The sequence below is a fragment of the Rhinopithecus roxellana genome, chromosome 2 (assembly GCF_007565055.1).
Source record: "Rhinopithecus roxellana isolate Shanxi Qingling chromosome 2, ASM756505v1, whole genome shotgun sequence".
NCBI lineage: Eukaryota > Metazoa > Chordata > Mammalia > Primates > Cercopithecidae > Rhinopithecus > Rhinopithecus roxellana.
In genome coordinates, this window is record NC_044550.1 from 151634563 (window position 1) to 151662054 (window position 27492).

A 27492-nucleotide genomic window follows, 5' to 3' on the forward strand; every position below is an offset into this window, starting at 1 on the left:
TGTTTTGTGGTCAATTAGCATTCATTCCTGTCTGTAATAAAATAATGGGAATCGCCTGACTGAAATGTGGGTGTTTTTCACTGATTATTGACGCATTCCTTGCCACACAATTCCCTCTTGATTTTAAAAGGATTCCTTTTCATTACAGGTCACTTTTCACCCCTTCCCTTTCCTTTCAGGAGACATTTCTGCAGGTGTAGATGTCACATCAATAAAGGCAGTCATGACTGAGAGTGTGTGGGTGCCTAATTCATTCTTAATAGGATTATGTGATTCAGGGTGCTTCCTTTGTTTTAAGCTGAAGAACTCTCAGCCTCTGTTTGGGTTCCAGTGGTCTGGACAGTACCACTTGGGCATGCAGAATGTTTCACCCACATGACGGCACCCAGTTCATACATACTAAGCACCTCCCTCCAAGTAGAAGTGGAACCTAACTCTGTTCCAGAAGCAAGTAAGAATAAGGACTTCAGGTGGAGCATGAATATCTCATTTTGAAATAACCTGTCTTCAAAACCCAAGCCAACAAGAATACAAGCCACTTTCTTGGGATTCCTCATGTTAACTTGGTCTGTTATTTTACTGTTCATGTTTTTAGACAGTCTCTTCTGGGAGGAAACATGCCAGTCATATTAAATTAAGCCACATGAAATTGCTATTATTTGACCATTATTTTGCTGCCAAAAATGGCAGCAAATTCACATGAATACCAAAAATTCACATGAATCAATCTAATAATAATCATAGCTATGTGTAAAATTTTTAGAATGTTCACTGTATCTATTTTTCAATTTAAATAGAGACCTCAGGTTGTAAGACTAAAATGAGAAAATATCACACTATGAAAATTCTTAATATCTGTTCAATCTCTAAGTATGTAAATCCTAGTATGATCTGATAGTCTTGCACATATTTTATGAAAACTGAGTACAAAACGTTGTCAGGATGAATGCACTTTAATGCTTTAAAGTTTAATCTCACGAATCTCAACAATCAAATGATTCCACTTGATTTATATATGTACATTTTATTAGAATTCTTCAGAACTGTCAACAATTGGACAACATACAGGAATAAAACACGTGAAACACCAACATCCTTTAAACTTACGCCGCTTATGTATTTACACATAAAGTTACTGTATATATAAAAAATATTTTCAAGGACTCATGGGCTTCGGAATATTCAAAAGACATTATTGCTACATTTCAATATTTACAAAAAAAGCCACAAAATAATTTCAAACATTAAGCCACTGCAAAGAAACATCTGATGTAAGAAAAAATTATAAAAATATAAACTTTCAAGAATATTCAAGACAAAACTCTCAATGAAGTGCCCCTGAAGTACCTAGACATCTATAACTAACAACCACTTTTCTTACTATAATTGAAGTCAATAGAAACACAAAGGAATTTTTCAGACAAAGTATGGCAAACAACAATCTCTTGGGTGACAACACAACCCCAAAATCTGTTAACTTTGGAAAGGTGCGAGAGCATAGAACTCCAGTGCAAATGATTACTTCCAGATAACGGCCACAGTTCTCTAAATGTAGTCTAAGAAACATAGAAGGGGGAAACCATAAAGGCAGCATACCTGAATCTTTCAAGACAACACACAAATTCTGCCATGTACACATTTGCCTTTTATATTGGGCAGTGAGGAAGGAGTTTTTTGTTTTGTTTTTTTAAAGAGGTAAACTACAGTAATAATGTCCAGGCTGCATTCTAAAGGATAAAATTTAAATGTTTCAGTGAGACAGTAGCATTATGGAAGGTCTAAGGAACAGGTACAGTAAGATAAGTCTAAATAACAGAGTGCATTGAGTGCAGGTGGACTGCAAATACATAGGGACTGATGCCTTCCACTTCCTCCGCACCACTACGGAAGCTTCTGGTAAGCTACTCTAGATAGCTATGTGAAAAGAAACAAGAGCAGTACTAATAACGAAAGCTAAGTTACTTTTTGGGTACAAAAAGACCCTCCTGGACTCAGGGCAAAAATAACCCTCCAAATATTTGTCTACACGCATACAAACGTACACATACATATATAGATACTGGCCCGGCATCCAGGACATGCCTGTGAAGGAGGCTGAACCTAAACTTTATTTCCTGCTACATAAGAATCGAAACTAAGACGGCAGTGTTTTCTCACTTCTGTGGGAGCCATGCAGTGAATCAGTAACTTTGTCAAACAGCATCAAATCCATTGAGTACAATGCCATTCTGAAGCTGATAGACTTGTTCTGCAGAATCTATAGAATAAGTTCATCAGCTAAAAGAGGAGATTTTTAGACTGTGCTTTGTGGTTACACTGTTTCCTTAAAAAATGGTATAAACTGTTTCCTTCAAACTTATATGGCTCTTAATCTACTTCTATACACAATGGACATAATGCCAGGGTTGTATACAGAAACAAAACCTTATGGTGTTTTCCTCTCAAATGTATGAACACGGACAATTTATAGATGCGTATATACAAGTTCTGGCTAGGGAGGCCTTCTCTCCAATTCAACGCTCTAATAGCAAACTCTATTTAAAAACCAGGTCAGTAGTATAAAAGCTCATGCAGTGGTCCACAGAAGAGCATCTTTTGTTCACACTTGGGGATCATTTTTTTTCATGGCCTATGTCTCATTCCCAGCATGAAATACCAGATTTCTTAAGCCCAGGTGTTCATACTCTGTCCTTTGTTCTAATGATGTTCTGTTTTCCACATAAAGGACTTCGATTTTCAGCTTCTAATCTTGTTGCATCATCATAGTACTATGGATGGTTCTGAAGGCCAAACGTGATTACTACCATTTATTCAGGTAAACTATCAACCATATTTTTGGGCAGAACTGGAGGAGCCTTGGAAAGGACTCTGGCCCCCAGCCCCATACCTCCCTCTCTTTTTCCAAATCAGAATATTTTCTGTTCATGGTAGGAGCTACTTTGCTGTTGGGAATATATACAGTTCGAACCTTTGCAATAAGATGGTGGCTGATGACAAAAATCATCAACCACTAAAGTGTGCTCAGAAAGACAGGATTGCAGTGGGGTGCCCACTATCCTGGAGTTGGATGCAAGTCAAAAGAAAACAAAATAACCATCATGGAAGCCGAAAGAAGAGGAGATCATTCCTGGAGGGGTGACCCAAACACTCATTCTGCTCAGACGTCGTCGTGCACAAGCAGAGGTTGGGAGGAGGAAGCGGTGCTGCCGACAGAATTGATCCGCACTGAATGGTCCACCACAGGCTTCTGTCGGTTGGGGCTGCAGTTTGCTAAGTTGGAGTAAATCTGGGGAAAACAAGCGCATAGTCAATACACCAGGTCCCTACAATGAACACAGAAACAAAAGGCATACTTACAGTGTCAAGATCACCACTAACTGATGGAAACTCTTAAGAGAGAAGTGGTTTACAAGAACTTTATGGCCAAAACCCAAGTCATACTGACAAAACAAATATAAGCTTTGTTTTCCCCTTCATTTTTCCAAAGGAAATAACTTCATACAAGAAGTAGGGACAAAACATGCACAAGCTTAGCTCTTCTAATGGGGCACACCAGGGAGCAAGCACTATCGAACTTATCTAAAAAGGCTTGTAAATCTCTAAAGCCAACTACAACCCAACCACCAATGTAATTTGCTGAGAAACCCATGGCCCTTCCAGGGGTCTCCTGTCAAGAATCAAAGTAACTGGGTAGAAAATGCTGTTTAAGTTGAAACATGCTTTGACACCCAGAAGAACAAGCTTTAACCCCAAAATTATCAGTGGTGTGCTATTAGGAAAGAAAAGATAGCTCCAAGCACACAGCCCAGTAAAGAAAGCAGCTTAAAAAAATCAGAGTCAAAGTATCACTAATTCTTCCTTAAAAGCAAGCGAGGAAATAATGGATTTGAGTTTTCATTCCCCCCCACTTCCCAAATCACTGGGAGGGATCTCCCAACTTCAAACAGTTCTTCATTCTATATGGCTTGTGGGCATGACAGCTATCTGCCATTTTCTGGCTATGCTTGTTTGATCAGAAAGCTTATTTTACTGTAGTAACAAGCTGTCTTTTCTATGCGTTTATTCTATTCACATCACCCCAACCCTCCAAAGGATGAATGGCCCTGACATGTGAGAGGGAGAAAATACTGACCCCATGACCAGCATTTGAGATAGGGGAGGAAACATGGTAAATCCTTACGGAAACTTCTACTTCCACTGAGTACAAAACTCTCCACCCTTCCCCCTCAATCTCACATCCTTCTTTGGCTCAGAACAGGAGGGCTGGGCAGAAAGAACTGGTTTCCATTGCTTTACTTCCCCTACCTGAAGCCCAATTTGCAACCTAAGATGAGGAGAGAAGGGGTTGGGAGGTTAGTCCTCACCTTGAAAACCTGAGGAGGAAGACACATCTGGAACTGGGAGAAGGGGGATTCTTTGTCTGGCCAGAGTATACTCACATGGTTGGTGCTCTCTGAAATCTGCTTCTCAATTAGCTGAACAATTTGCTTGAATGTTGGTCTTTTTAGGGGATCCGCATCCCAGCAAGTCTTCATTATGTCATACCTGCAAGACAAGGGCCATTTACTATCCCTCCTCAACACCCTCAGTCTGTTTTCAAATGTATGGCATCCAGCAACTTCAGTAATAATTCCAGGGCTATGCAACTGGACATATGGACTGACATATGGATAACATAAAACACTGCATGTATGAAATGCTGCTGAAACTTTATTTTTGGTGACAAGAGATTATGAAAATAAACTACAGAAATGACATTTGACCAGCGTGTCATAAAGAAACCAAGTGACGTTTCAAACTGTGTTATGAAAACCCTCAACGGTTTCTGTCTTTAAAAAGAAAAATAAAAAGGAAAATGTGATCTAAAGGAAAAATTTTTCGACCCTTACATTTCAGCAGGTGCATGTTCAGGGCTGAGCATCCGGAAGCCTTCCTTGATCATCTTGTAGAACTTAGAATCGACTGGCATTCCAGGATAAGGGCTGCTTCCTGAGACACAGTTTGCAAAGCAGTGTTAATCACAAGGAAGCAGGACACTAATGAAACCTCAAGAAGATGCTCTGAGTCTAATGAGGGTGTCTTTGGCAAGGATCATTTTACCTAAAGAGAACAGCTCCCAAAGAAAAATCCCATAGGACCAGACGTCACTTTCAAACGTGTATACACAGTTGAAAATGCTTTCAGGTGCCATCCACTTCACAGGTAGTCGAGCCTGTAATGGAAGCACAACAGAGTCAACAACGCTAATTCAGAAGCTCAACAAAACTGAACAGAAGATATTCTTACAGATGCTGCTGTTGCTGAAATGTGGGGTGATAACTTAAGTACCATCTCACAAAAACCTTTTACCTATATAATCTCAGATGATCCCAATCACCTCTGAAATACATGGCTCACAAGTTCATTATCCCCATTTTAAGATGTGAACACTATGTCAGTACGGCATGGAGATTAAGAGCACAAACGTCAGAGACAGCCAGACATTTTAGCTCTGGCTCTATCATGGGCCTTAGGTAATGCAGAGATTTGTTAGTTTCCACTGAATATGTCCCTCTCCTTCCTTAAAAACAGAAACATGGCCTCTCACAATTAGGACTACATTTCCCAGCCTCCTTTGCTGCTAGCTAGCTGTAGTCAGGTGACTCGGTTTTGGCCACCAAGTTGTAAGTGCTGTATGGCAGCTTCAGGAAAACCTCCTTACAATACAGCTGGCATGTGCCCTCTGCCCTCTCTTCTGTAGTGCAAGGGCCTCCTGCCTTCTGGATGTGATGGCTGGCTATCTACCTGGTGCTCATCTTGGACCATGCACATGGGGGTTACACCCAGGAATGGCTAAGCATGGAAAGGAAAGACTTGGCCCAGGTACTCCATGGAATCTTTATACCAATCCTGGCCTGCTATCCTTAGACTTCTTTTATTTTGGGTTTTCTGTCAAAACCCAAAACTCTAATACACTGGGGAAGTCACTAAAATATTTGTAATTAAACCTCCTAATCTTCTGTAAAACAAAATGAACACTTTTAGTTTTATGAATTGTCCTCTATGAATTTTATGAATTGTCCCATTAAATAAGACAATGTGGGTAAAAATGCTTAGCACCACCTGACTCAGTGCTATCTGAAAAACTGCCTAGAATAAAGGCAAGTACCCAATAAACAGTAGAGGCTTGTGATCATGACTCTTTGGAGAACTCTCTCCATTAAAGTTGAGCTGAACTTTCTGTAACTATTCCTCTTAGATGCATTCTGGATTCCCAATCTTAATCTGCCATAAAAAGCTAAATCAATCCTTCTCTTAATTCACTTAGGATTGAAATCTGGGAAAGCTTTTTTTTTTTTTTTTTTTTTGGTGTTAAAGTTTTTTAAAGTTTTAAAAAAACAAAACAAAACAAAACAAACTTCCAACATCCCTTCTCTTCCTAGATGTTGTGCTGAAGTTCCTATGAGGGCTCCTAACCTGAGATCTATGGGTGTCAAATTCAGGGGCCTGTGAACTTGGAAAGGAAAAATGACATCCTTAGTTTTGCTAATTTCTAGATGAAATTTAGCATTTCTTCAAATTACTAACAAAGGTGATAAACCACAGTATTAGCTCTACCTGAGACTTTGTCATGAACATCTTCATATCCTATTAAGTTTTTACAGGTATCTCAAAATCATATTTACATTAATCACCACTCTAAAATTACAGTGGTTTTTAGAAAAAAGTAATAGCAAAACCCACAATTACTTTTGCACCAACCTAACAGAGCCTGTTACTCTCTGTAGTAAACACATGTACTGACATATCACAAATTTACTTAATAACTTGATAGCTATTACGGTTTAACTGTTTTCCTTGGTAATCCTACATATTTCATCATAGGCGTTGAAAACAGTGTTCTGATAAGGGTTCCATAGGCTTTACCAGACTCTAAAAGGGGCCATGACATGAAAAATGATGAAGAACTCATGTGAAAGGAAAGAACTTCAGAGAACCTGACACAACAAGGAGATCTCAAATGATGATGACATAAATGCAGGACAGTAACATGTTTGAGTTTCTTATCTTGTTCCAGAAATTCTCCTTACCCACTAGACAGGTGAAAGCGACGTCTGTGACTGGTTAGTTCAACTGACTTGAACTGGACTCTACAGTCTGGAAGCCTGATGGAGCCAACCCCTCTGTCAATTCAAACTAAGGTCACTAACCAATAACAAGACAGTATATAACCATCATCATGATTATTTAGATCGTAAATAAGACATCTATAAAGAATAGTAACAACATGTCTGGCACTGTCCTGAGCACTTTACATATATTAACTCGTAACTTTCTCAGTCAGGAATCACTATTATTCCCAAGGGGAAAAAAAAAAAAACCAAAGATTCAGAGGTATTGCATAACTCTTGACAAAATTACACAGCCAGGAAATAATGGAGACAGATTACAGAATTCATCAAGACTGGGCCTGGAGACTGCCACCTTCCTCCTCCTCCCTTTGGTCAATATTCAGAGGACTGGATCATTAACAACTTATCATTCTTCCTTCCAAAATTGCACGAGGATGAAGAGAAGTTGTTTTTATTATCACTCCTGATGATAATATCTAGCTTCGGGGCAGCCTTTTCAGAAATTCATGCTTTGGCCAGGAGATAAACACAGCAACACTCTTACAAAACCAAGTCGGGTACAGGCTACCAATAGAGACGCCGCTGTGATGAGGGGGACACTACATCATCATAAGGGGCCCAAAATCCACCTCCAGGAATAAATCTGACTGTAGAAATGAGCCCAGGAAGACAGGCACAGAAGAATATAAAGGGCGATATGGTTTTCCATGGCGATGAGATGCCAATCTGGAAATCACAGGCTCTGGTTTCAGTCTCTACTGCCTTGTGTCACCTCAGATAAAAAGCACTAAAATATACTATGCCTTAGTTTCTCCAACTTTTAAAATAGGAAGGTGCTGCAATTATAGGACGAGGGTTTGTTCTGAGGATTCAGTAATTGGCAATGAAATACAGCACTTTGAAAAACATTTACTATGTTCTACAAACCCACTATTACTTATGAACCTAATTAATAGCTCTCCGTGTATTCTAGGATCCAACATTCTATATAGCTAACTCTGAACATGATCTTAGATTTTAGTATTTTTCACACGGCATGTCAATCCCGCCAAAATTTATCCTGCTGTGACCTTCAATGACCTACATTTGTTACACTTGAGCAAAATCAAGTTCATTGCTATTCTCAGGCTATAATGAAAATTAAGGCTATTTCTGTTTCCTTCACATGCCCCATAATTACACAATTAGAATTAGGAATTCTATTATTGAATGTTAGTTGTAGTAATGTTCAGCATACCATGCAAATTTTGCTGAAGTACACTTAATTTGACTGCTAAAATGTGTGACATCCCTAGACAGGATTTACATTATGAAAATCATAGCAAACAATTTTTATCAAAAGTTGAAACTAAAAATCCTTTGCAGGACTGTCAAGCAGAGAATGGGTACTCACGTTTCCTTTAACCACATAATTAGAATCATTCTTGATGTCTCTGGCTAGACCAAAATCACAAATCTTTGTGATCCGACCATGAGTAAGGAGGATATTTCTGGCTGCCAAGTCTCTGTGAATACACTATTAGGTTGGAGGAGAAAAGAAAACCATTTATATTCATTTTAACTTGTAAAGAGTGAAAACTAACTTTTGAATATTAGAGTGTTGCTTATATTATAACAAATCCAATACTTTTGTTCTAAAGTATTCAGTACACCAAAAAATCAAAAGTATGCCTTGAATGATGTTCACATAATCAAGAGTCTAATTACTATAATCTGTTTCAAAAGCAATTCTAATAAATGCTATTTTCTTCTCAGGACTGCTTTCATTCATAGGGAAATACATAAGAAATAGTCATATCATATTGTTTAAACTGAAAATTCATTTTGCATGCATTTCTTTGAATGTCCTTTCACAGAGTTCCTAACATGCCTTTGCAACTTCAATCTAACATCTCCCAAGGACACATGGAAGAAGGTCTTTATTTCAGCCATCCTATATCCTTTCTTAGTTTGGTAATTGTTGGGAAATGTCACCCATGACATTTAAGGGTAGGACTGGTAACCTCATTGTTTGGTTAATCTTACTTCCTAAGGAATTCCTCTCACCCTTCTACAGACCATGCTCCTTGTTTTCATTCCATCATTCTCTTTCCATTCCTATCCTTCTCCCAAGTGTTTATTATTCTCTCTGACCCCTTATTTCCTGATACTTCATAAGCCACACATATAATATTTGGATCTAACTTCAATAAAACTCAAGTCTATGCTTCACCCTAAGCCTTGTAACTACGAGGTACCCTCTGCTTTTACTGATAAAATGATTCTGTTCTCTAGGAACATATCCTATATCCTAAAAGCCAAAAGTTTTAAATGAATTTCACTGCATATAAAAGAATATTCATAGAAAAACTCATTTAGACAGGCTTGCACTTTAAAGCTTACAAATTAGAACAGGAATTCCAAAGAGACAGCCGTTGGAACATGAAGAAACTAAATTTCCTCTGCTTTTGGTTACCACACTTCAAAATGACACTCTGCATTCTAACTATGGCTCTAAAATGCTCTGTTTTCAAGAAAAAAAAAAAAATCAAAAAAAAATCAAAAAACCAAAACACAAAACTCTTTTGAGAATCACTCCCACTTACATTCTTGGAGGCAAGGAAAGCCATGCCCTTTGCCACCTGGTAAGAAAAGCTCAGCAAGTCTTCTAAGTCTAGGGCCAACTCGTCATCCTCCATGATGGCGGGAGTCACATCTCTTTCTATGTATGAGCCTGTGAGGAAGAGAGGATTTTTCTTAGCGATTAAAACCATAAAGGTTAGGAAAGGAAAAGACGGGGCAATGACAATAGCAAAGGCTGGTAATGAATGAATTAATGTGAACTTGCAGGCAGATCACTTCTTTCGTGTCCAGCAAAGGTAGATGCTGAATCACAAAGTTAATATTTAACAATCCTAGGCTGGGTTACAAAATCCGTAGAGAGGGATGGCGAATTAATACAAAGATCCCATATCTATAGTAAGATGCTCAGGCACAAAAACAAATGCTCTGACCCCAAATTCCCACTTACAACCCTAACTGCCATTGACCATTGGCATTGCTACCGTAAAGCAGAACTGGTCTGCATCGTTGCTACTGGGAATGATGTCATATGCCACATTAGCATGATAGATATACTCTTTGTAAATAAAGTTGCTCTTGTTGCTTGATAGGTAGGTACTCACCTATTCTCGCAGATCTCCTTTTGTCAGCCTTGGTTGGGACAACATAAGAAACTCCAGGTTTCATGTCCATGTACTCATTAGTACTATCGCTGCTAGGAGAGATGAAACAAGTCATGACTGAATCAAGTGGGACATGCAGAAGGGCACTCACGGGTCAGTCTCTACCTCCTCATCCCCTTTGCTACATAATAGACTGGACCAATTTGAAGAAAATCATGTAAAGTTTGAAAGAAGAGTTTGAAAATCTTGTTCTGTAAGATACGACTTTTTAATATTTGATATTGGGGTCCATGCCCAGAAACTAGGTGTCCTTTTTTGTGTTTAATCATATAGAGGACTCAGGTTAGAAATTTCCCATCCCTTGACACAATGAATTTAACGGGAGACAGAGAGCCAAATATGGTATCCTGTATTACCTCAAACTCTCTCAATGAGCCCCAGGAGACAAGATGAAAGAAAGACAAAGAAGAGCTTCCAAGATGTGTTATGGGGGAGGCAGAGATCGTTAACATATAGTGACTGATGGAAAAAGGTTTTTTAAAAAAAATCAAGTTGGTTCAGATAAACACCAATAATTTGGATGATTTTCTGAACCATCTGGACCTCTTCAATCTGCAACATTTGGCTGGAGACTCTTCAAGATTTCTAGTACTTCCTGCTTCTGATTAGCATAGAAACACCATGACAACAATCTCCTTCAGAGTGTGCTGGTGGTTCCAATCCCATATGGGATCCCAAAGCACAAAGAACATCACACAGGATTAAACAATTTAGGCCATTATATCAGAAAGTTAAAGGATATATATAGGGCCAAGGTTTCAGAAAGAAGCGAAATGGCTCATTTCTTCATATAATGAGCACATGCCCAAGAGAAACTAACAAAAAGTGGTTGTGTACAGTTTCTACTACCACTTTACATTACTCAAGTTTATAGGATTAAAAAAAATAAAAGTTTCACCTGGGGTTTTAAACTTTAGTCAGAGGTACAAAAAATGGCTTTAAAAGGTAATTGCCCATCAATAATATTTACTGAGGTCTCCTTGAGGGCCTGGTGTTAAGAGTTCAGGAGGCAATGTCTTGCCATCGCAAGATGTAGTGGATACAAAGTGCATAAAAAGGATAGGAGAAATCTACCACACAACTGCAGCAATATACAGTATAGGGGACTGGGCGAAATAACCATGACTTCTGTTGGACTGGGTACATCTAGGAAGTCTTCTCAAATGGTGGCTCTTAACAGCATTTCCAAAGAAAGAATAGGCAAGGTATGAGAAGAATTCTTCTCTGGTTGTAAATCAAACTCGAAGCTCTTTATACATGATTCAAATTCAGAATGGCATCAATGACAAAAGAGATGAAAATAATGTCCAGAATTTTAAAAAATGTGCTGGAATAGTTACGACTTTTAATAGCATGATGAATTAAAAGGGGCAAGAGGCAAGGTATATAGGAATAATCCAGAGGTCGATGGCAAAAAGCCTACATGTAGAGATATGTTCAGAGCTCTTTGTCATTCTGCCAAAGGTTTTAAAGGGATTTTATTGTGGCAACTTGAGAGGCTTTAGCATTTTCCCTATAAACAGTATCTCACTGGAAACATGCATATAGTACCAAGCTCAACGGTATAAATGGAAATACATGCAGGACAGAACCGTAAGAGAAACAGAAATAGAATTCATTCAGTTGCATGAAACTAAAGTGTAGAAAAAAACTAAAAATGCATTTTTTAAAAATCAGCAAAAATCTAGGTTTAACACAGTTTGAATCTTTAGAAACACAATTTGAACTTTCTAAACTGTTAATCACATTTAAATGATTTAATAATTTTGATTTCATACCTCAGAGTACCTCAGTTCATTTTTTAAAGAATCAGCCTTGATTGCAAACCCTTATGACCCCATGAACTGCCTGTCAACAGCTAACTATTTATGTAAATCAGTCTTACCAGGAAGACTCCTTTGAATGCAGAAGATTCTTATAAAGTGCAGTTTCTGCATGATCTTCCTGCTTTGAACAAATAAAAGAATCACGTTTTCTTCTCAAAAAATTCAAAAGATCACCATAGCAACAATATTCTGTAATGACCAGGGTGGGCCCTAAAAGCACATAAGAAAAGGTTAGAAAGAGGTGAGATATATAGATTAATTCTGCCTCCCATAAAAATACCCAAGGGTGGTCATGGCCACTAATATTTAGCTTCAGTGGATAAGCCTACTTAGTCCCAATACAATCCTATATATTAACACTGCTTATCAAAAAAGCAGCATTACGTGGAGTAACATAAAATAAGCAAGTCTCTTTTAACCTGAATTTCTAAATGACATTAGTATTTGGGGCCAAGCGTGATTGCTGGTTTTACAGACAGAAGTTACTGCTTTCAAAGGTTCTACTATGATCAAGCTTCCTACGTGAATCCTTTGATTCACTTCTGTTTACAGCAGGGCTTCACACACTCGCTGTAACGTTATTATGGAAATAATGAAGGCACAAACTGCGGCAGAGTGGGAAAATCAGTCACATGGAGCAGCCAGCTGGGACGAGACTGGAAAGTGAGTGAAAACCTAAAATGACCTGTGTTCTGAGCACTACTAGTTGAAAAATTTTTTGGTGTTATGAATGTTTAAAACTGTAATTTGGAAGTAACAGGCAACTAATTAACTTGGGAAAGAAATTTTCTCATGAACAATTCATGATGTGGTGAAGCAACATTTATGGGGGTTGTTTGAAGACATTATATAAAGCTGTCAGCTTTACCATGGATCTCCAGAAACAGCTCATTTTACACATCTTTGTTTCTTTCAACTGAAATACTTTCTGCGAACATCACAGACTTCCTTGATGGGAACCTCAACTAAGGCTTCAAATTGGAAACTTATTTTTTACAGAAGTGAAATGTTTGCCTCATTTGGTGTATATTTGAGAACCAGTAGGCTTAGGGGCCTATTTTAAATTATAGTGTGCAAATTAATATTAACCCTTTCAGTGGCTAAATATGATCAAGAAATATATAAAGCTTACAAGGTAAGAGAAGCCTTCTGGTTGGGATGAGATATTCAAGAGGCCAATGTTGTTGATGTTACAAATACGACAATAACTAGTTTATGTCCTGGGCTGTTCTACCCCATAATGATAAAATTAAAATCTGCATTCTTAAGAACAATAAGGAAAACAAAATCTAGCAAGAGAGAACAATAGTCTGGGTAAAAAATCTTCCAAGCACTTTATAATCTAACATTGTCAAAATCATATTAAAATGTCATGTTCTGATAACTTGACAGACAATAAAAGGCAGTTTGGACATGGCTTTACCTCCAATGGTGCAGGCTCCAAGAAGATTCACAATATTCATATGATTACCAAGGTAACTCAGGACTTTGAGTTCAGACATGAGGGCTTCTCGTTCTGTTAAATGGGCACTTGCTAAAATTGGAAACATGCATTTTAGCAAAAAGCACAATTGGCAAACTGATGTCGAGTGCACGCAGTACCATACAGGAACTTACGTTTGAGCATCTTTACAGCGACAGTCATGGCCGCGTCCGACTTAATTAAGCCATAAGCAGTTGCCTCAACAACCTTCCCGAAAGCGCCAGCACCCAGGGTTTTCCCTGTAGGAAGGAAGACAACAAGGTAAGTGGTGGTGGTGCTGGTGGTGGAATTGAAGGATCATTTATGTAGTTTCAAAATCAATAAAGGAATTAAAAACAATTTTGTCTAGAGACATTTTCCTACAATGTTCTCTATGCCAAACCTATCAAAAGGGGTGCAATTTCACAGAAAACTCATTGTTTCGGGTGGAACAAAACAAAGGAAGCTACTGGAGTTCCTTAAAGTCATTGTTATGTGTACCCAAAAAGGTGACACGGAAAGCCCCTGTTTCATACTGACCAAAACTCAGCCTGTTTCTGGGAAACTCCCATTTGTGATCATAAGGAAGTTGTGTTGGGTCTATGTAAACGTAATTGTTTCCATTTATCTCCTCAACAACCTTCCACTGTACTTCATACATGGGTTTCTGTGGGGAGAAAAGGGGAAAATAGATCACCTTTTTAAGAATTATTGTCGGAGTCATTAGAGCACTCTGGAGAGAGAACAAATAAATGGTTACCTGTAAATATTTGTAGGTTAGAATCATCACAATAATGCACATCATGCCAGCTACGATTACAAAACCAATCAGCAAAGGAGTGAACAGGGTGTGGGGATGGATTTGCTCTAAAATCAAACAGAAATGTGGAATCACAAACTTTGGCAGGATGGGATCTCTACCACAGCCACTCATTCCCAAACTGACCCACCTCCCAACTCATAGCCCATGGCAGGAAGCAAAGCTATGTGACTCTCAGAGCTTCACCTTGGTTACATCGTACTCTTGTTATTCAAATGAATCTTTAAAAATATAACTTGAAACCAGAATACTGCAGAATAGAAGTTGAGATTTCTGTAGAAAAGGAATAATTTATGCTGTTTTTCAATGAAAAGCAACATCTGAATGCACTTTGTACTTCAGTCAAATTCCTGCCTTGTACAACTTTAAAAAAGAAGCTTCCTTTACGGATGGTTTATATTTTCTTCTTTACACTTCCCTGTATTTTCTAAATTTTCTACACTGAGCATGAATGTCTTTCACAACCAAAAAAAAACCATTTTTAAGGTATTCTTTTCATAGCCCTGTCTGAAAAATCGATGATGTAGAACAATGGAAGATTCTTCCCCTCGTTACTCAAAACCTGAGAAAATACGCCACTTTTTGGCACTAGTCTTTGCCGACTCAAAAAAAAAAAAAACCAAAAACCAAAAACCAAAAAAAACAAAACTCAAGAAGGCCTAAAAAGTAAGTGCCCACTTTCTTTGTCTTCCTACTTTGTACCAATTCATCAGTTTGCCCACAAGGAACTTTCAACTTACGTTAAGAGAGTTAGTCACACATGAATCAAATTTTAAATATTTTAAAGAAATAACTTGCTAACATGACTTCATAAAGGCAGTGGTAACTTTTGGATACAGTGTCTGGCAAAGTGTTAAAATAATTCATTTTAAATAACTGAAATTTTTAATTGAATTTAAATGTTAGATTGTTCTAATTCTGTTTGGGTGTAAGGTAAATATATTCCCCCCATTTGCTTTCTCTACCCCTTTTTAATGGAGACAACTGTAAATATACAACTAATTATATAAAAGAGACACACATACATATAAAATATATAAAGTAGCATGGTTAAAAGTGCTCTGGTAAAAACATATACTTAACAAGCTAGTACAAAATGAAACGTAGCGAGTTTGATGACAGTATGGTGTGATGTACGTATTACCAGAAATGACATGGTCAATGTTGGAATGAACTTAAAATCATGATTGATATGGTAGACAGAGCCTAAACATCCCCTTAAATTGGATTAAAAAGAAATATACCTTTGTTGTTACCTTTAAATGCAAAGTTAAAATAGGCAGAAGTCTTGCCCACATCGTTGTAAGCCTTACATTCAACCGTGCCATTGTGCTTGAATGCACTAGAATCTATGGAGCTCTGAACCACTAGTTTTCCAAATGGTGGCCCAGATGCGTTTAGTGTCTGCACATCCACTGGCAGTACAGAAGCAGAGCATCTAAAGGGAAGAAAACAAAAGCCCAGGTTTACTCTAGGAAAATAAATAAATACATAAGACCCTTGGGATGTGGCACACTTTTAAAACAAAGTTAGAGGTTCATAATCAACAGAAAATGTCCTTTTACAAGTGTCTAAGAATAAGCACTTTGGTGACCTAGCGAGTGAAAAAAGCACTGGGGAAGAGAAGAAAGGGCAGAGGAGGCTTTGGAGTCAGATGTGGGTTTGAATCCTGATGAGTTAAAGACTGAGTTTCTACCACTGTAAAACGGGGCTGGTAATAGCCATTGCAGGCCGGGCGCGGTGGCTCAAGCCTGTAATCCCAGCACTTTGGGAGGCCGAGACGGGCGGATCACAAGGTCAGGAGATCGAGACCACCCTGGCTAATACGGTGAAACCCCGTCTCTACTAAAGAACACAAAAAAAAAAAAAAAAAAAAATAGCCATTGCAGAGGGTTACTGAAAGGACTGGAAAGGAATTCAGTAAAACGGCAGGCATATATGCTGGTACACAGCAGATCCCTAAAATAAACAAGCTTCAAAAGGGTACGTGAATGGCTGAAAATAAATAGCATAGAGGAGGAAAGCATAAAAATCTTCAAGGGACTGGGCGCAGTAGCTCACACCTGTAATCTCAGCACTTTAGAAGGCTGAGGCGGGCAGATCACCTGAAGTCAGGAGTTCGAGACCAGACTGGCCAACACGGTGAAACTCTGTCTCTACTAAAAACACAAAAATTAGTTGGGCGTGGTGGCAGGCACCTGTAATCCCAGCTACTCGGAGGCTGAGATAGGAGAATCACTTGAAGCCAAGAGGCAGAGGTTGCAGTGAGCCAAGATCACTCCGCTGTACTCCAGCCTGGGCAACAGAGTGAGACTCCGTCTCAACAACAACAAAAAATCAAGAATGTAGACCGGGAAATAGTCAAAGTGAGGACCGAAGTTTGAGTTCTAAGCAGGAAGGCCTAGTTGTACTGTAAGTGGCTGAGACCACCACTGCAAGGGATCCTTTTCATGAGCCAGACCCCAACTTCCCTATTCTAAATACCTAGCTATTTCCTGTTTCTCTTCTTAACACCTACATACATTCACTGTTTATTCCATCTATTATGTGTCTCTACCCACTAGAACAAGCTTGTCCAACCTGCAGCCCACATGTGGCCCAGGACAGCTTTGAATGCGACCCAACACAAATTCATAAAGCTTAAAACATTATGAGTTTTGTTTGCAATTTTTATTTTAGCTCATCAGCTATCATTAGTGTTACTGTATTTTATGTGTAGCCTAAGACAGTCGTCTTCTTCCTATGTGGCCCAGGGAAGCCAAAAGATGGAACACCCCTGCACTAGAATATAAACTCAGAAAGGCAAAAAGACTTGGGTGTGTTCTGTCCATTAGAATAGTGTCCGGTACACACTCGCCACTCCCTGTGTATCTACTGAATTAATGCCTGTAACTACGGGGCTTGCTTCCGCTGTGGTCATTCCTCCCAGGGGCTCCTTAGCATTCCCCAAAAGAAAACACTCTCCTAAAACCCAGCTGAAAACAGCAATCTGATGTAACCCCTTCCAACTTGTTGTGATAAAGAGGCTTATTCCATGAAAAAGAAAATTTCTGCGATCATACTGACTATTCAATTGTGACGTTAACCTGGGCTTTTAAAGCCCGAGCATAAAATAGCAATTGATGGATGAAAACAGCTATAGTGACCCCATTTTCGTCTTCAGGTAACGCAAAAGGACAATTTAAGGCTTAAGTGTGGATGGTGAGGGGCAAGCAGCACAGTGCCAGATGTTCTCTTTTCAGGGGTTGGGCACCTAATCAAGAAGAAACCCTTTTTAAAAGCGGTCGCTTGCAAACGCCATATGTATGTTGTAATTGTGCGATCATTACTTTTTGGTAACTTGGCAATTAACTACTGAGGTAATTTTTTCATGATAACTACAGTCACATTTCCCACACACATTACCTCCTGTGTATAGAATGGAAATCTAATTACTCTGTCCTGCAAAATTGCTTTATCTACCTGCAGGCTAGAAATTGCATGATAAATCCAGAAAGATAACCACCAAAATAGAGAAGTCATTCAGTAATCATTTTTCAGCAAACAAAATTAATGTCTACCAAGAAAAATACAGCAATTATCCCTTCTAAAAAGCCACATGGCTAGAAAAAAAAAATAATCAAAACAAAGCTTTTTTTTAAAAAAAATCAGAAAACATATTTGAAATTCAAGTGAACTATAGTCCTTCCTCTATGCATTATAAGCAGTGCCAAAAATAATCATCTCACCTCTGCTCAGTTCCCGGACAAAAATACCAATCTATTGTGGGTTCTGGGAATCCTGCTGCCACACATTGGAGCATGCCATTCACGAGCCTGTCGTAAGTCAGGATTTCTGGTTTTGCTGCAGGAAAACAGAAGTGGCCATATGTCAGAGTGCCGAAAAACCTCAGCAACATTCACTTCACTCCCTGTCTAATCCCTACAACCTTCCTGAGGCTGCTGAGGAGGCTGAGGGAGCACGTTCAAAGGGCAGAATCTGAACCAGGGAGTGGAAGGTACAAGGAGGCGGCTGTCAGGGTCCAACCCAGAAAGGCTTTCCCAGTGACAGTGGCCCAGCCCCAGAGCAGATGGCTGAGGCAGAGGTCGCAGGGCCAACTGCAGAGCTTCTGCTTTCAGGGAGTGGGGATCTGAAAGACTGCTTCTAATCAAGACTCCAGAGCTCCAAAGTGCTCTATAGGTAAAAATCCACTTTAAAGGATTCCTGCCAATGGGATTTCAAGCAACTGTACCTGCCCTAGGAATTTCAAGTTATTGTGGGAACTGGAATGGATGAAATTAGGAGTTGTTAGAGGAAAAGATAAGCCCCACTCTTTGCTCTTACACAAATTGTCTCCTTTTCGGGGGTGGAAGGGTGGTGCTGATTAAAAGCTGAATCACTCTATTTACACAGAAGCTATAACATAAAGAGTAAAATACAATATGGGCTTTACTTAAAATCTTTGTTTCAAATGCAAAATATGAACAGAAAACTAGAAGAGAAAACCAGCCCAAGATTTATGTATTTGTGTATATATGAACCTGAATATATATATATATATCTGAATATATTCACTGTAACAGCAGAAATGCTCTAATTTGGTATTTCTATGTAACTACAATAACCAGCTGATACTCAAGAATTTCTAATTTTTGAAGTTATTTACAAAGTAAAAGGAAGATGCACTCGGTGGTTTCGATAGCAATACATCTGAAGGATTCTAACCCTTTGAGAATAAATAAGCTCAACAGAAGCATCAGGATGGCAGGGATGGTGATATGCTCACCCTGTACTCGGAGTACAGCATTGATTGTGCCAAGTCTAAGCACAGAATTACGGGAGCCCCATGCATAGTGGACACATCTGAATACCAGCTCTTACATTTGTCAGGTCTTTGAACTTGAGTAAGTTTCTACATCTCTCTAAATTTTTGTTTCCTCATGTGTAAAATAGGAATAATAACTGTGCCCATCTCACAGGGATATTGAGACAATTAAATGAGATGGCGCATAGAGAGAGCTAAGAATGACTTATAGAAATGAAACAGTTATTTATTATTATTATTGCTGGGCACGGTGGCTCAAGCCTACAATCTCAGCACATTTTGGGAGGCTGAGGCAGTGGATCACCTGAGGTCAGGAGTTGGAGACTAGCCTGGGCAACATGGTGAAACCGCATCTCTACTAAAAACACAAAAATTAGCTGGGCATGGTGGCATGCGCCTGTAGTCCTAGCTACTCGGTAGGCTGAGGCAGGAGGATGGCTTGAACCCGGGAGGCAGAGGTTGCAGTGACCACCACTGCACTCCAGCCTGGGTGACAGAGTAGGACTCCATCTCAAAAAGAAAATTTTTTGTTACTATTATTCCTGAGTTATTCTTTTATAATCAGAATATCTACCTTTCTTGGATAATTAATTTCACTACAAATGAAATGAACTGTATTTGCCACTCTAGTCTCCTCAATAATCTAAAAATTCCTTCTTTAAAATAGTCTGATAAGGTATATATTTTAACCCAATGCACAGGGAATTCAACATCAATTATGTTACAACTGATAGGGAAAATAAAAGCAGTGAGAAGGAAAGACTGACAGATCAGAAACTTAGGAAGTTTATTTCCCCAAAGGAAGGTAACACTGATAAACGACATCTTTGTAGAACAACCTCTCAGCACCTCACCTCCCTGGAGGCAAATGAGTAGGCAGAGATCAGAGTATCCACATGCATGACACACCCACCTGTCACTCAACCTGGCCCTGCTGATGAGCAGGCCATTTGGCTAATATACACAAAAGAGAAACTCTCCAAAACAATCTCAAGGTAAGGGCATCCTTGAGAGTTTGGATCCAATGCCAGCTTTCACAAATAGAGCAAGAAGACAAGCCATCATCTTGCGAAAGCATCCATCTGGCAAGTTTCATTTAATTATCATGGGCAACTGTGTGATCAAGCTGAAAAGTAGGACACAACACAAAAAATCAGCAGACCCTTAGGATAATGCTATTTGCTGGGGACTCTAGGTGCCATACTGTGGGTCTCTCTGGACTCAGTTTAAGTCTCACCTCCTTTTCTAAGCAAGCCTAAACTCTCTGATGCCAAGTTGGTCTCTCTCCTTTCCTTATTCCCAAAGCATTTATGAACACCTGATGCTGGTATGCAAGATCTTGGTCTGCCTCCTCCATCAGACTCGATGTTCTCGAGGGCAGAAATGACATCTTACTGATTGAGTATACTTGTAACTCCTAGCTCAGTGTGACCCACAGCAGGCGCAGAGTAAGAGGCTGTTGAATGATGAAGACCCCACCCAAAGGAACAAGTCTCTAAGATTCCAAAGGCATTCAATTATAGAATCACAAGAAGAGAACTGTGAGAACAGCCTAATGGTGACTTTTGTAAATATGGCACTATTTCTATTATTTTTGCAATAGAGGGCCATGAGATAAGAAATCCAAGTGGCTGACCACATGAATTCTTTATAACACTGAGATGAATGATGAGTGGGATCAGTCTACACTAAGATGGTAGAGATAACTGAATAGGACTCAAATAGGAGCTAAGTTCACAAACAGATGTACTCATACCTATATTCCCTTAACACTCATACTTCCTAATGCTTATAACGCTACACGGTAAATTCTTAGTGGAATTTAATATTAACTCAAGAGGCGGAGGAAGGGCTGAAAGCACGCTTTAAGATGATGTCAACAATGATTATCTCTGGGTAGTAGGATTATGAAAAGTTTCTATTTTATTCTTTTAATTCTAATTTTATTTTGCAATGAATGGGTAGCTGAAAGTGAACCTATAAAACATTGTTTAATTAAAAAATTGGAACAGCTCAAAATTACATAATCAATTCCATTTAGCTTTGGTTACAAGTGTGCTCTAACATCCAAGCCTTCTAGCGTAACACCTGGTAGCAGTTATACAACAGCCATGGATGCCAACGGTGTGGTCTGGCTGGCCTACTTGTTCCCATGTGCCGGTTAATTAAGCAGTTTTGTTAAGCTCCTATCCCAGGTGGGTCATAACCTAAGGCTAATTGAGCAGCTTTTGTCCTGTTGGCCTGAGGTTGGCCAACCAAGTTCACAGGGTCCTAAATCTTCAATATGCCTTAGACTCTCCAAGGGAAGAGGATAAATGCACATTTCTGGGCCACACCTCCAGAGATCTGGTAAGCTGAGGATATGACCCAGCAGTGTACTTTTTTAAAGGGCCTTTAAGGAATGCTTATCAAAGCCAGGACTAGAGTAGGGCACGAGAAGCACCCAGAGCCTAAAAATAAGAAGGGCACTAACCCTAAAGGGCCTATGAGCGGGTACCTGTGCGAGTACCTCCTTACATTTCACACTCTAGTTGCCTTTCTTGCCTCACCTCGGTCCAGCCTTTTCCCTAACACTGGTGCTAAGAGACCTCCTTCTGAAAAGGATGAGACATACTAGTACAGCATGAGCTGTATATGGCAAGTTGCATTATGAAAATATTTAATGCATAAAGAATGAGCCAGGTAGAAATCTAATTCCTAAAAATGAAAATCTCAGCTCATTTGCATTTTGTAAGTGCCTCAATGCACTGTGTTTGGCATTAAATATACATCTTGCTTTTAAAGATACATAACTCTGCAGTTCTCCAGGTTAAATCTGAGCTGTGGCTTCTTAGATATTCTACAATAAGCAGTATAGCAAATGACACATTCCCTAATTCCTCCCAAGTTGGAGGTTTAGATAAGCCTAAGAGGTATATAAGTTATGCATTTACTGTGGAGATAAAAAAAAAAAATACATAGCCTTTTTGCCTTTAAAAACATTGTAGACCTGAGTCATTCGGATATCTCCAACAACACCGATCAGCTTGTAGGCAGATTTCAGATGCTTGTAACTCTGCTGAGAATTTATTGCTCTTGCAATTAAAACTCCTACACATCCAGTGATTTACCCCACAGATTTGTGATCTTGGAAAATATTCCTTTTCATCACCATCCAGTCCATGTGGAAAGCAAGAACAAAATGAATTTTAAGAACACAATACAGATAACAAAGCTGAGGGCTGGTGGCTGAAAGGGAATACACAAGCCAGTGGTAGAAGGGGTCTTCCTTTCTTCATCTAAATGCAGGGAGGCATTTTTTGAGTAGAGTTCTCTCACCCCAGCCACTTTAACCAACTTCCGCTATAAATGTGCATTTGACCACATTTTATAATCAGCAGGACAAAAAACACAAACACTTAAGTATCCAAATAATAAAAGACTAAACGAAGAGGGATCGTAAGAATGAATTTCTGTTTTTAAAATTCGAGGTTTGCTGGTGTTTAATGGCAATGAAGCAGTGCTTTTCCAGAATTTGTCACTATCCCGGTTTTGGGGTCTGTGCAAAACCTACACTTGTGCCATAATACCATTATAATAAAGAAATTTAAGGCAGCTAAAATTGGAGTATAAAAATAACTCAACTTTACTTTTAAAAGGAATATTACACTTTTTAAAAAATTCCCAGAATAGATATTTTAGACATACACTGTGTCTTATACATTCTTAAAGATATCCAGAAACTGACATATGGACACTAACAGAAGTTTATTTAACAAATAAAATAAAACTCAACTACAATCTCCTGTACCTATTTACTTTAACAGTGACTGTCATTTTAAAAAGAAAAAAATCATTCTCTTAATGAAGTGATGTTCTCAACTAGGGCTCAGCAAAGTTTTACTATAAAGGGGTGAGATAAATATTTCAGGTGACTATTTTAGATTTGTGGGTCATAAGGTCTTTCCTGCAACTCAGTTCTGCAGCTGTAGGACAAATGTGCTCATAGACAATATATAATCAAATAGGCATGGCTGTTTTCAATAAAACTTTCCTTGTGGGCACTAACATTTGAGTTGTACTCTCATGTCTCATGAAATCTCCTGATTTTTTTCAACTACTCAAAAATAAATTCTATAACGTTCTTAGTTTGTGAGCCATTCAAAAACAGGTTATAGGCTGGGTACAGTGGCTCACGCCTGTAATCCCAGCACTTTGGGAGGCCAAGGCAGGAGGATCACTTGAGGTCAGGAGTTCAAGACCAGCCTGGCCAACATGGTGAAACCCTGTCTCTACTAAAAATACAAAAATAAGCCAGGCATGGTGGCGGGTGCCTGTAATACCAGCTACGCAGGAGGCTGAGGCAGGAGCAGTGCTTGAACCTGGGAAGTGGAGGTTGCAGTGAGCCAAGATTGTGCCACTGTACTTCAGTTCAGGCGACAGAGCAAGACTCTGTCTCAAAAGCAAAAAACAAAACAAAAACAAGCTACAGGCCAATTTTGGCCAGCAGACTATAGTTCTACCAACCCCTGTTCTAAATAGCAATCAAAAAGATATCCCAATCACGAGATTATGTTGAAAAATGATGAAACTACTTGGAGAGAGATTTCTTCAGCCAGAATCACTGTTCAATTTACAGGAACACTGTTGCTATATCACCCAGCCGTGGGGAAGAAGACCTGTACACACATCACAATTCCACTCTGCTTGCTGCCGAGGAGTGCAGGCATGGGACAGTCTCCTTTTTCCTACTCTGGAAAAGTAGCTAATTCATTTTGCCACATAATTCAGAAGTGGAGAAGACGAGTATTGACAGAATGCCCATGGAAACATTAAGTCCTTATTCTTGGATTAATTTAAATTTCACTACATTACAGGTGACCTAGCATACATCTGTAAATGAAGGAAGCTAATTTGATGTAAAAACAAGTGGCTCAATTGAAAAGAAAATCTCCACATAGTAGAAGTTCCACAATATAAAAGGGGCCACTCAATGCTTTTAGCAAAGTCTATGTATCCAAGTTTAGAGTCAATTCCAGCAGAAGTTTATATGGCTACATACCTAAACCTGTTTCTCCTGCTTTTCCACCATCAATATAAAAAAATAGCCAAACCACACAAACGGGGTCAACCAAGGGCTATGGATCCAGACAGGTTACCTAGTTCTCTTACAGGTTCGGTGTTTACATCAAGGCCCCTAAATTAGCAACACACCCACCAGACCAACTTTCTTATGAGATAGGGAGGAGCAGTAATGACACCAACCTTTGAGGAGGGGAAGATGTTTAGCTTAGTTCAGAGCTACATCTGCTAAATTTTTTCAGAACAGAAGAGAATCAAGTTCTACTTTAAAAGTAGGTTGCCATTATATCTTTTTTTTGTTTTCCAATGTAAACATCTATAACAATTCTTGCCTCCACAGAGATCCTCTTTATAAGGAGAAAGAGATATTAGAGTGTCACATCAAAAACAACATTCATAATTCCCAAGCAATTTGAGAACAAAATCTCATTTCAAGTTCAGGAAGAGAAAATAAAAACAGAGTTCAAACACTGTCAGATATCTCAAATGAACACACATTATCTATAAAAAGATTAATGTGAAAAGACAAGCAATGATTTTTACATAGATTAGTTACCACACTAAGAAGATCTGAAAACTATTCCTTAATTTAGAACTATCCTGAAAGATAGCACAGTACATCTACCATATCATATGTTGAAGACACAGGGCATGAAAGATAACGACAGATGATAACCTTATTAACTTCTAGTCACTTAAGCAAGGTCACTCGTTAGAGATTAAACAAGATAATTGTAAACTTTAAATAATGATCTGACACGTTTCTTTTAAAATTCAGTCACATCATTTCAAAGTCCCACCTCACTCCCGGATGTCTCAAAATTGCATCACGCATGGGCTAGAGAAATTATAAAAGATCCATACACTGAGATGCCAAAATGATGTTATAGAAAGACAGTCACAATGCTTTTGTTGCGCAGTGCCAAAAATCTAGGTTATAAAGCAATATGATCTCATTTTTATTAAAAAAAGAATGGTCTGGAGGAATATATAATAAAGAATATTAGTAATGGTAATCCATAAAAGCTAAAGAAACATAAAAAGTAAAAATAAACTTAAAATGATTTTTATTTTTGTTTATTTACATTTTCTAATTGTTCTACCCTTCACATAATGCTTTTGTAATAAGAAAAAATTGTTTTAATTTAAAAACATATGTGGTATACAAATGTTCACACAAACCAAGCTATGTTCCAGTTACTGTTGCAGCCTTAGAGCAAACTCTCAAAAGCAAGTAAATAAATCAGAAAGGAGTCTTATTCAGCACTTTATTTAATGTTTAAAAATTCTAATTATTTAATATAAGAGGAAGTCACTCTAATAGAATCCACCTAATGGGGGAAAACACTGAAAAGCAGAGACTTTCAAGCAAAAATCAACAGCAAGTCTTCAAATTTGTGGCCTCTAACACAAGTATGGTTTGGACACGCATGTTTTTGAAAGGTCCTACCATTTTTTTAAAAAATGGAAATAAAAAGCTAATAGGTTAAGTGGTGGGAAGACATTTCCATCTTCCAAAAAAGTTGAAGTTCTAGTAACTTCGCTCTTTTTTGTGAGGATCTTCCTGAAGGGCACAGTGGCCTCAAGGACCAAATCTGAGCAGTCCTTGCAGGCAAGACTGCCATTATTATTTTACTCTGGATAAGGGTACTTGGAGATTCCAGTCAGGTGGGTGACCCGGAGAGCTGGCAAACAGGTGAAGTCATCTATATGGCTGGCTTCCCAGGTCTATGATACAGTTTGAATATTTGTCTCCTTCAAATCTCATGTTTAAAAACTGATCCTGAATACTGGAGGTGGGGCCTGATGGGAGGTGTCTGTGTCATGGGGACAGATCTTTCTTTCATGATTAGTTTGGTGCTGTCCTAGAGGGAATGAGTGACTTATCGCACTATTAGTGCCCTCGAGATCTGAGTTTTAAAAACAATCTGGCACCCTTTTTCTCCTCTCTCTTTCTCTCGCCACACGACGCCTGTTCCCCTTCCCCTTCCACCACGAGTGGAAGCTTCCTGAAGCCCTCACCAGAAGCAGATGTTTCTTACAGCCTGCAGAACTCTGAGCCAAATAAAACCTCTTCTCTTTATAAATCACCCAGCCTCGGGGTTTTTTTTTTTTTTTTTTTTTTTTTTACAGCAACACAAATGCACTGACAGTAGTCTACCTGTGATCACTTCTGGTTGGCTAGCCAAAAGCTAGTTGGCTATGTGCTTTATCTGCAGGATTTTCTCCCTAGAATTGGTTCAGCCATCCATAACTGGATTTAACTATGACCAAAAATACTAAAAGGCAGCCCAGACATTGCAAACATGGTCAAAGGGTATCTTTCTCATCAAGAGGCCTTATTCTGGGTGATTTATTGCTTTGGCTGATTTTGGTATACTGTATGACCTATAAATAATTGCTAACAACAGATAGGATGTTAATTATATGATGCAATGATTTAGAAATAATACATTATTTAACATTTCCTTAAATTGTTTCTCAACTCCCTGTTAACACCCTTCCATAAATGCAGTGAAATTGGTGACTTCTGAGTTAATTTGGTGCACTTCAGCAGCCATTTGGGTATCAATCTAGCTCAACATTAAATGCATCCTAAGTAAGGCTAATGATCAAAGGGAGCCCTTCAGTTCTCAATGTCTGCCTCCCCGTCACCACCACGTGAGGATCACAGTACTCCCACCGCACTGGCTGAAGTTCGTCATTAAAGGATAAGCCTTTAAGATGGGAAAGAGATCTATTTACGATCCCTAAATACCATTTGCCACATATTTTAAATGCATAATACCGCCCTGGAAATGCTACCAGATCATGTTTTGAACTATCCACTTTAAGGTTACGGGATCTTCTTAAAATCATTCCAAAGGTTTGAAAAACAACTGGCTTATCATATCAATCATAATTTATTTCTACAATTATGTAAATTACTTTGGGATTCATATGGGTATTTAAAATTAAAGCCAAAATAAACCTACAAAATATTTACTTTACTGATTATCCTTTCAGTCCACTATGAAGTTTGTTATTTATTCAAGAAATATGAGATGGAGTGGGAAAAAAGGCCAAATGGATATATTAGGATTAAAGTGCATATTTGGCCTTTTATTTGTCCTGGATCTGGCAAAAAACCTCATTGTGTGACATTTAATATAACCAAAGAGGCCATCAGTTCCTAAATAAGTA

At 38.7% G+C, this 27492-nt stretch overlaps 1 protein-coding gene across 4 annotated transcripts in view; it reads right to left on the minus strand.

Annotated features, from left to right (window-relative positions):
- Window positions 1-1004: 1004 nt before the first annotated feature.
- KIT (KIT proto-oncogene, receptor tyrosine kinase) overlaps window positions 1005-27492 on the minus strand; it is an 82292-nt gene continuing 55804 nt past the window's right edge. The window contains exons 8-21 of one of the 4 annotated variants that reach the window (XM_030925234.1): window positions 18173-18287; window positions 15701-15882; window positions 14385-14491; window positions 14165-14291; window positions 13780-13884; window positions 13586-13696; window positions 12222-12372; window positions 10277-10365; window positions 9698-9825; window positions 8506-8628; window positions 5101-5212; window positions 4890-4989; window positions 4440-4545; window positions 1005-3286 (exon numbers count right to left, since the gene is read on the minus strand). In XM_030925234.1, the coding sequence (XP_030781094.1) occupies window positions 3158-3286; window positions 4440-4545; window positions 4890-4989; window positions 5101-5212; window positions 8506-8628; window positions 9698-9825; window positions 10277-10365; window positions 12222-12372; window positions 13586-13696; window positions 13780-13884; window positions 14165-14291; window positions 14385-14491; window positions 15701-15882; window positions 18173-18287 (1685 nt within the window). In that variant the 3' untranslated portion in view covers window positions 1005-3157. Of the gene's footprint in view, window positions 3287-4439; window positions 4546-4889; window positions 4990-5100; window positions 5213-8505; window positions 8629-9697; window positions 9826-10276; window positions 10369-12221; window positions 12373-13585; window positions 13697-13779; window positions 13885-14164; window positions 14292-14384; window positions 14492-15688; window positions 15883-18172; window positions 18288-27492 lie in introns of all 4 variants that reach the window. The other 3 variants (XM_010358983.2, XM_010358982.2, XM_010358981.2) reach the window with 3 other exon arrangements.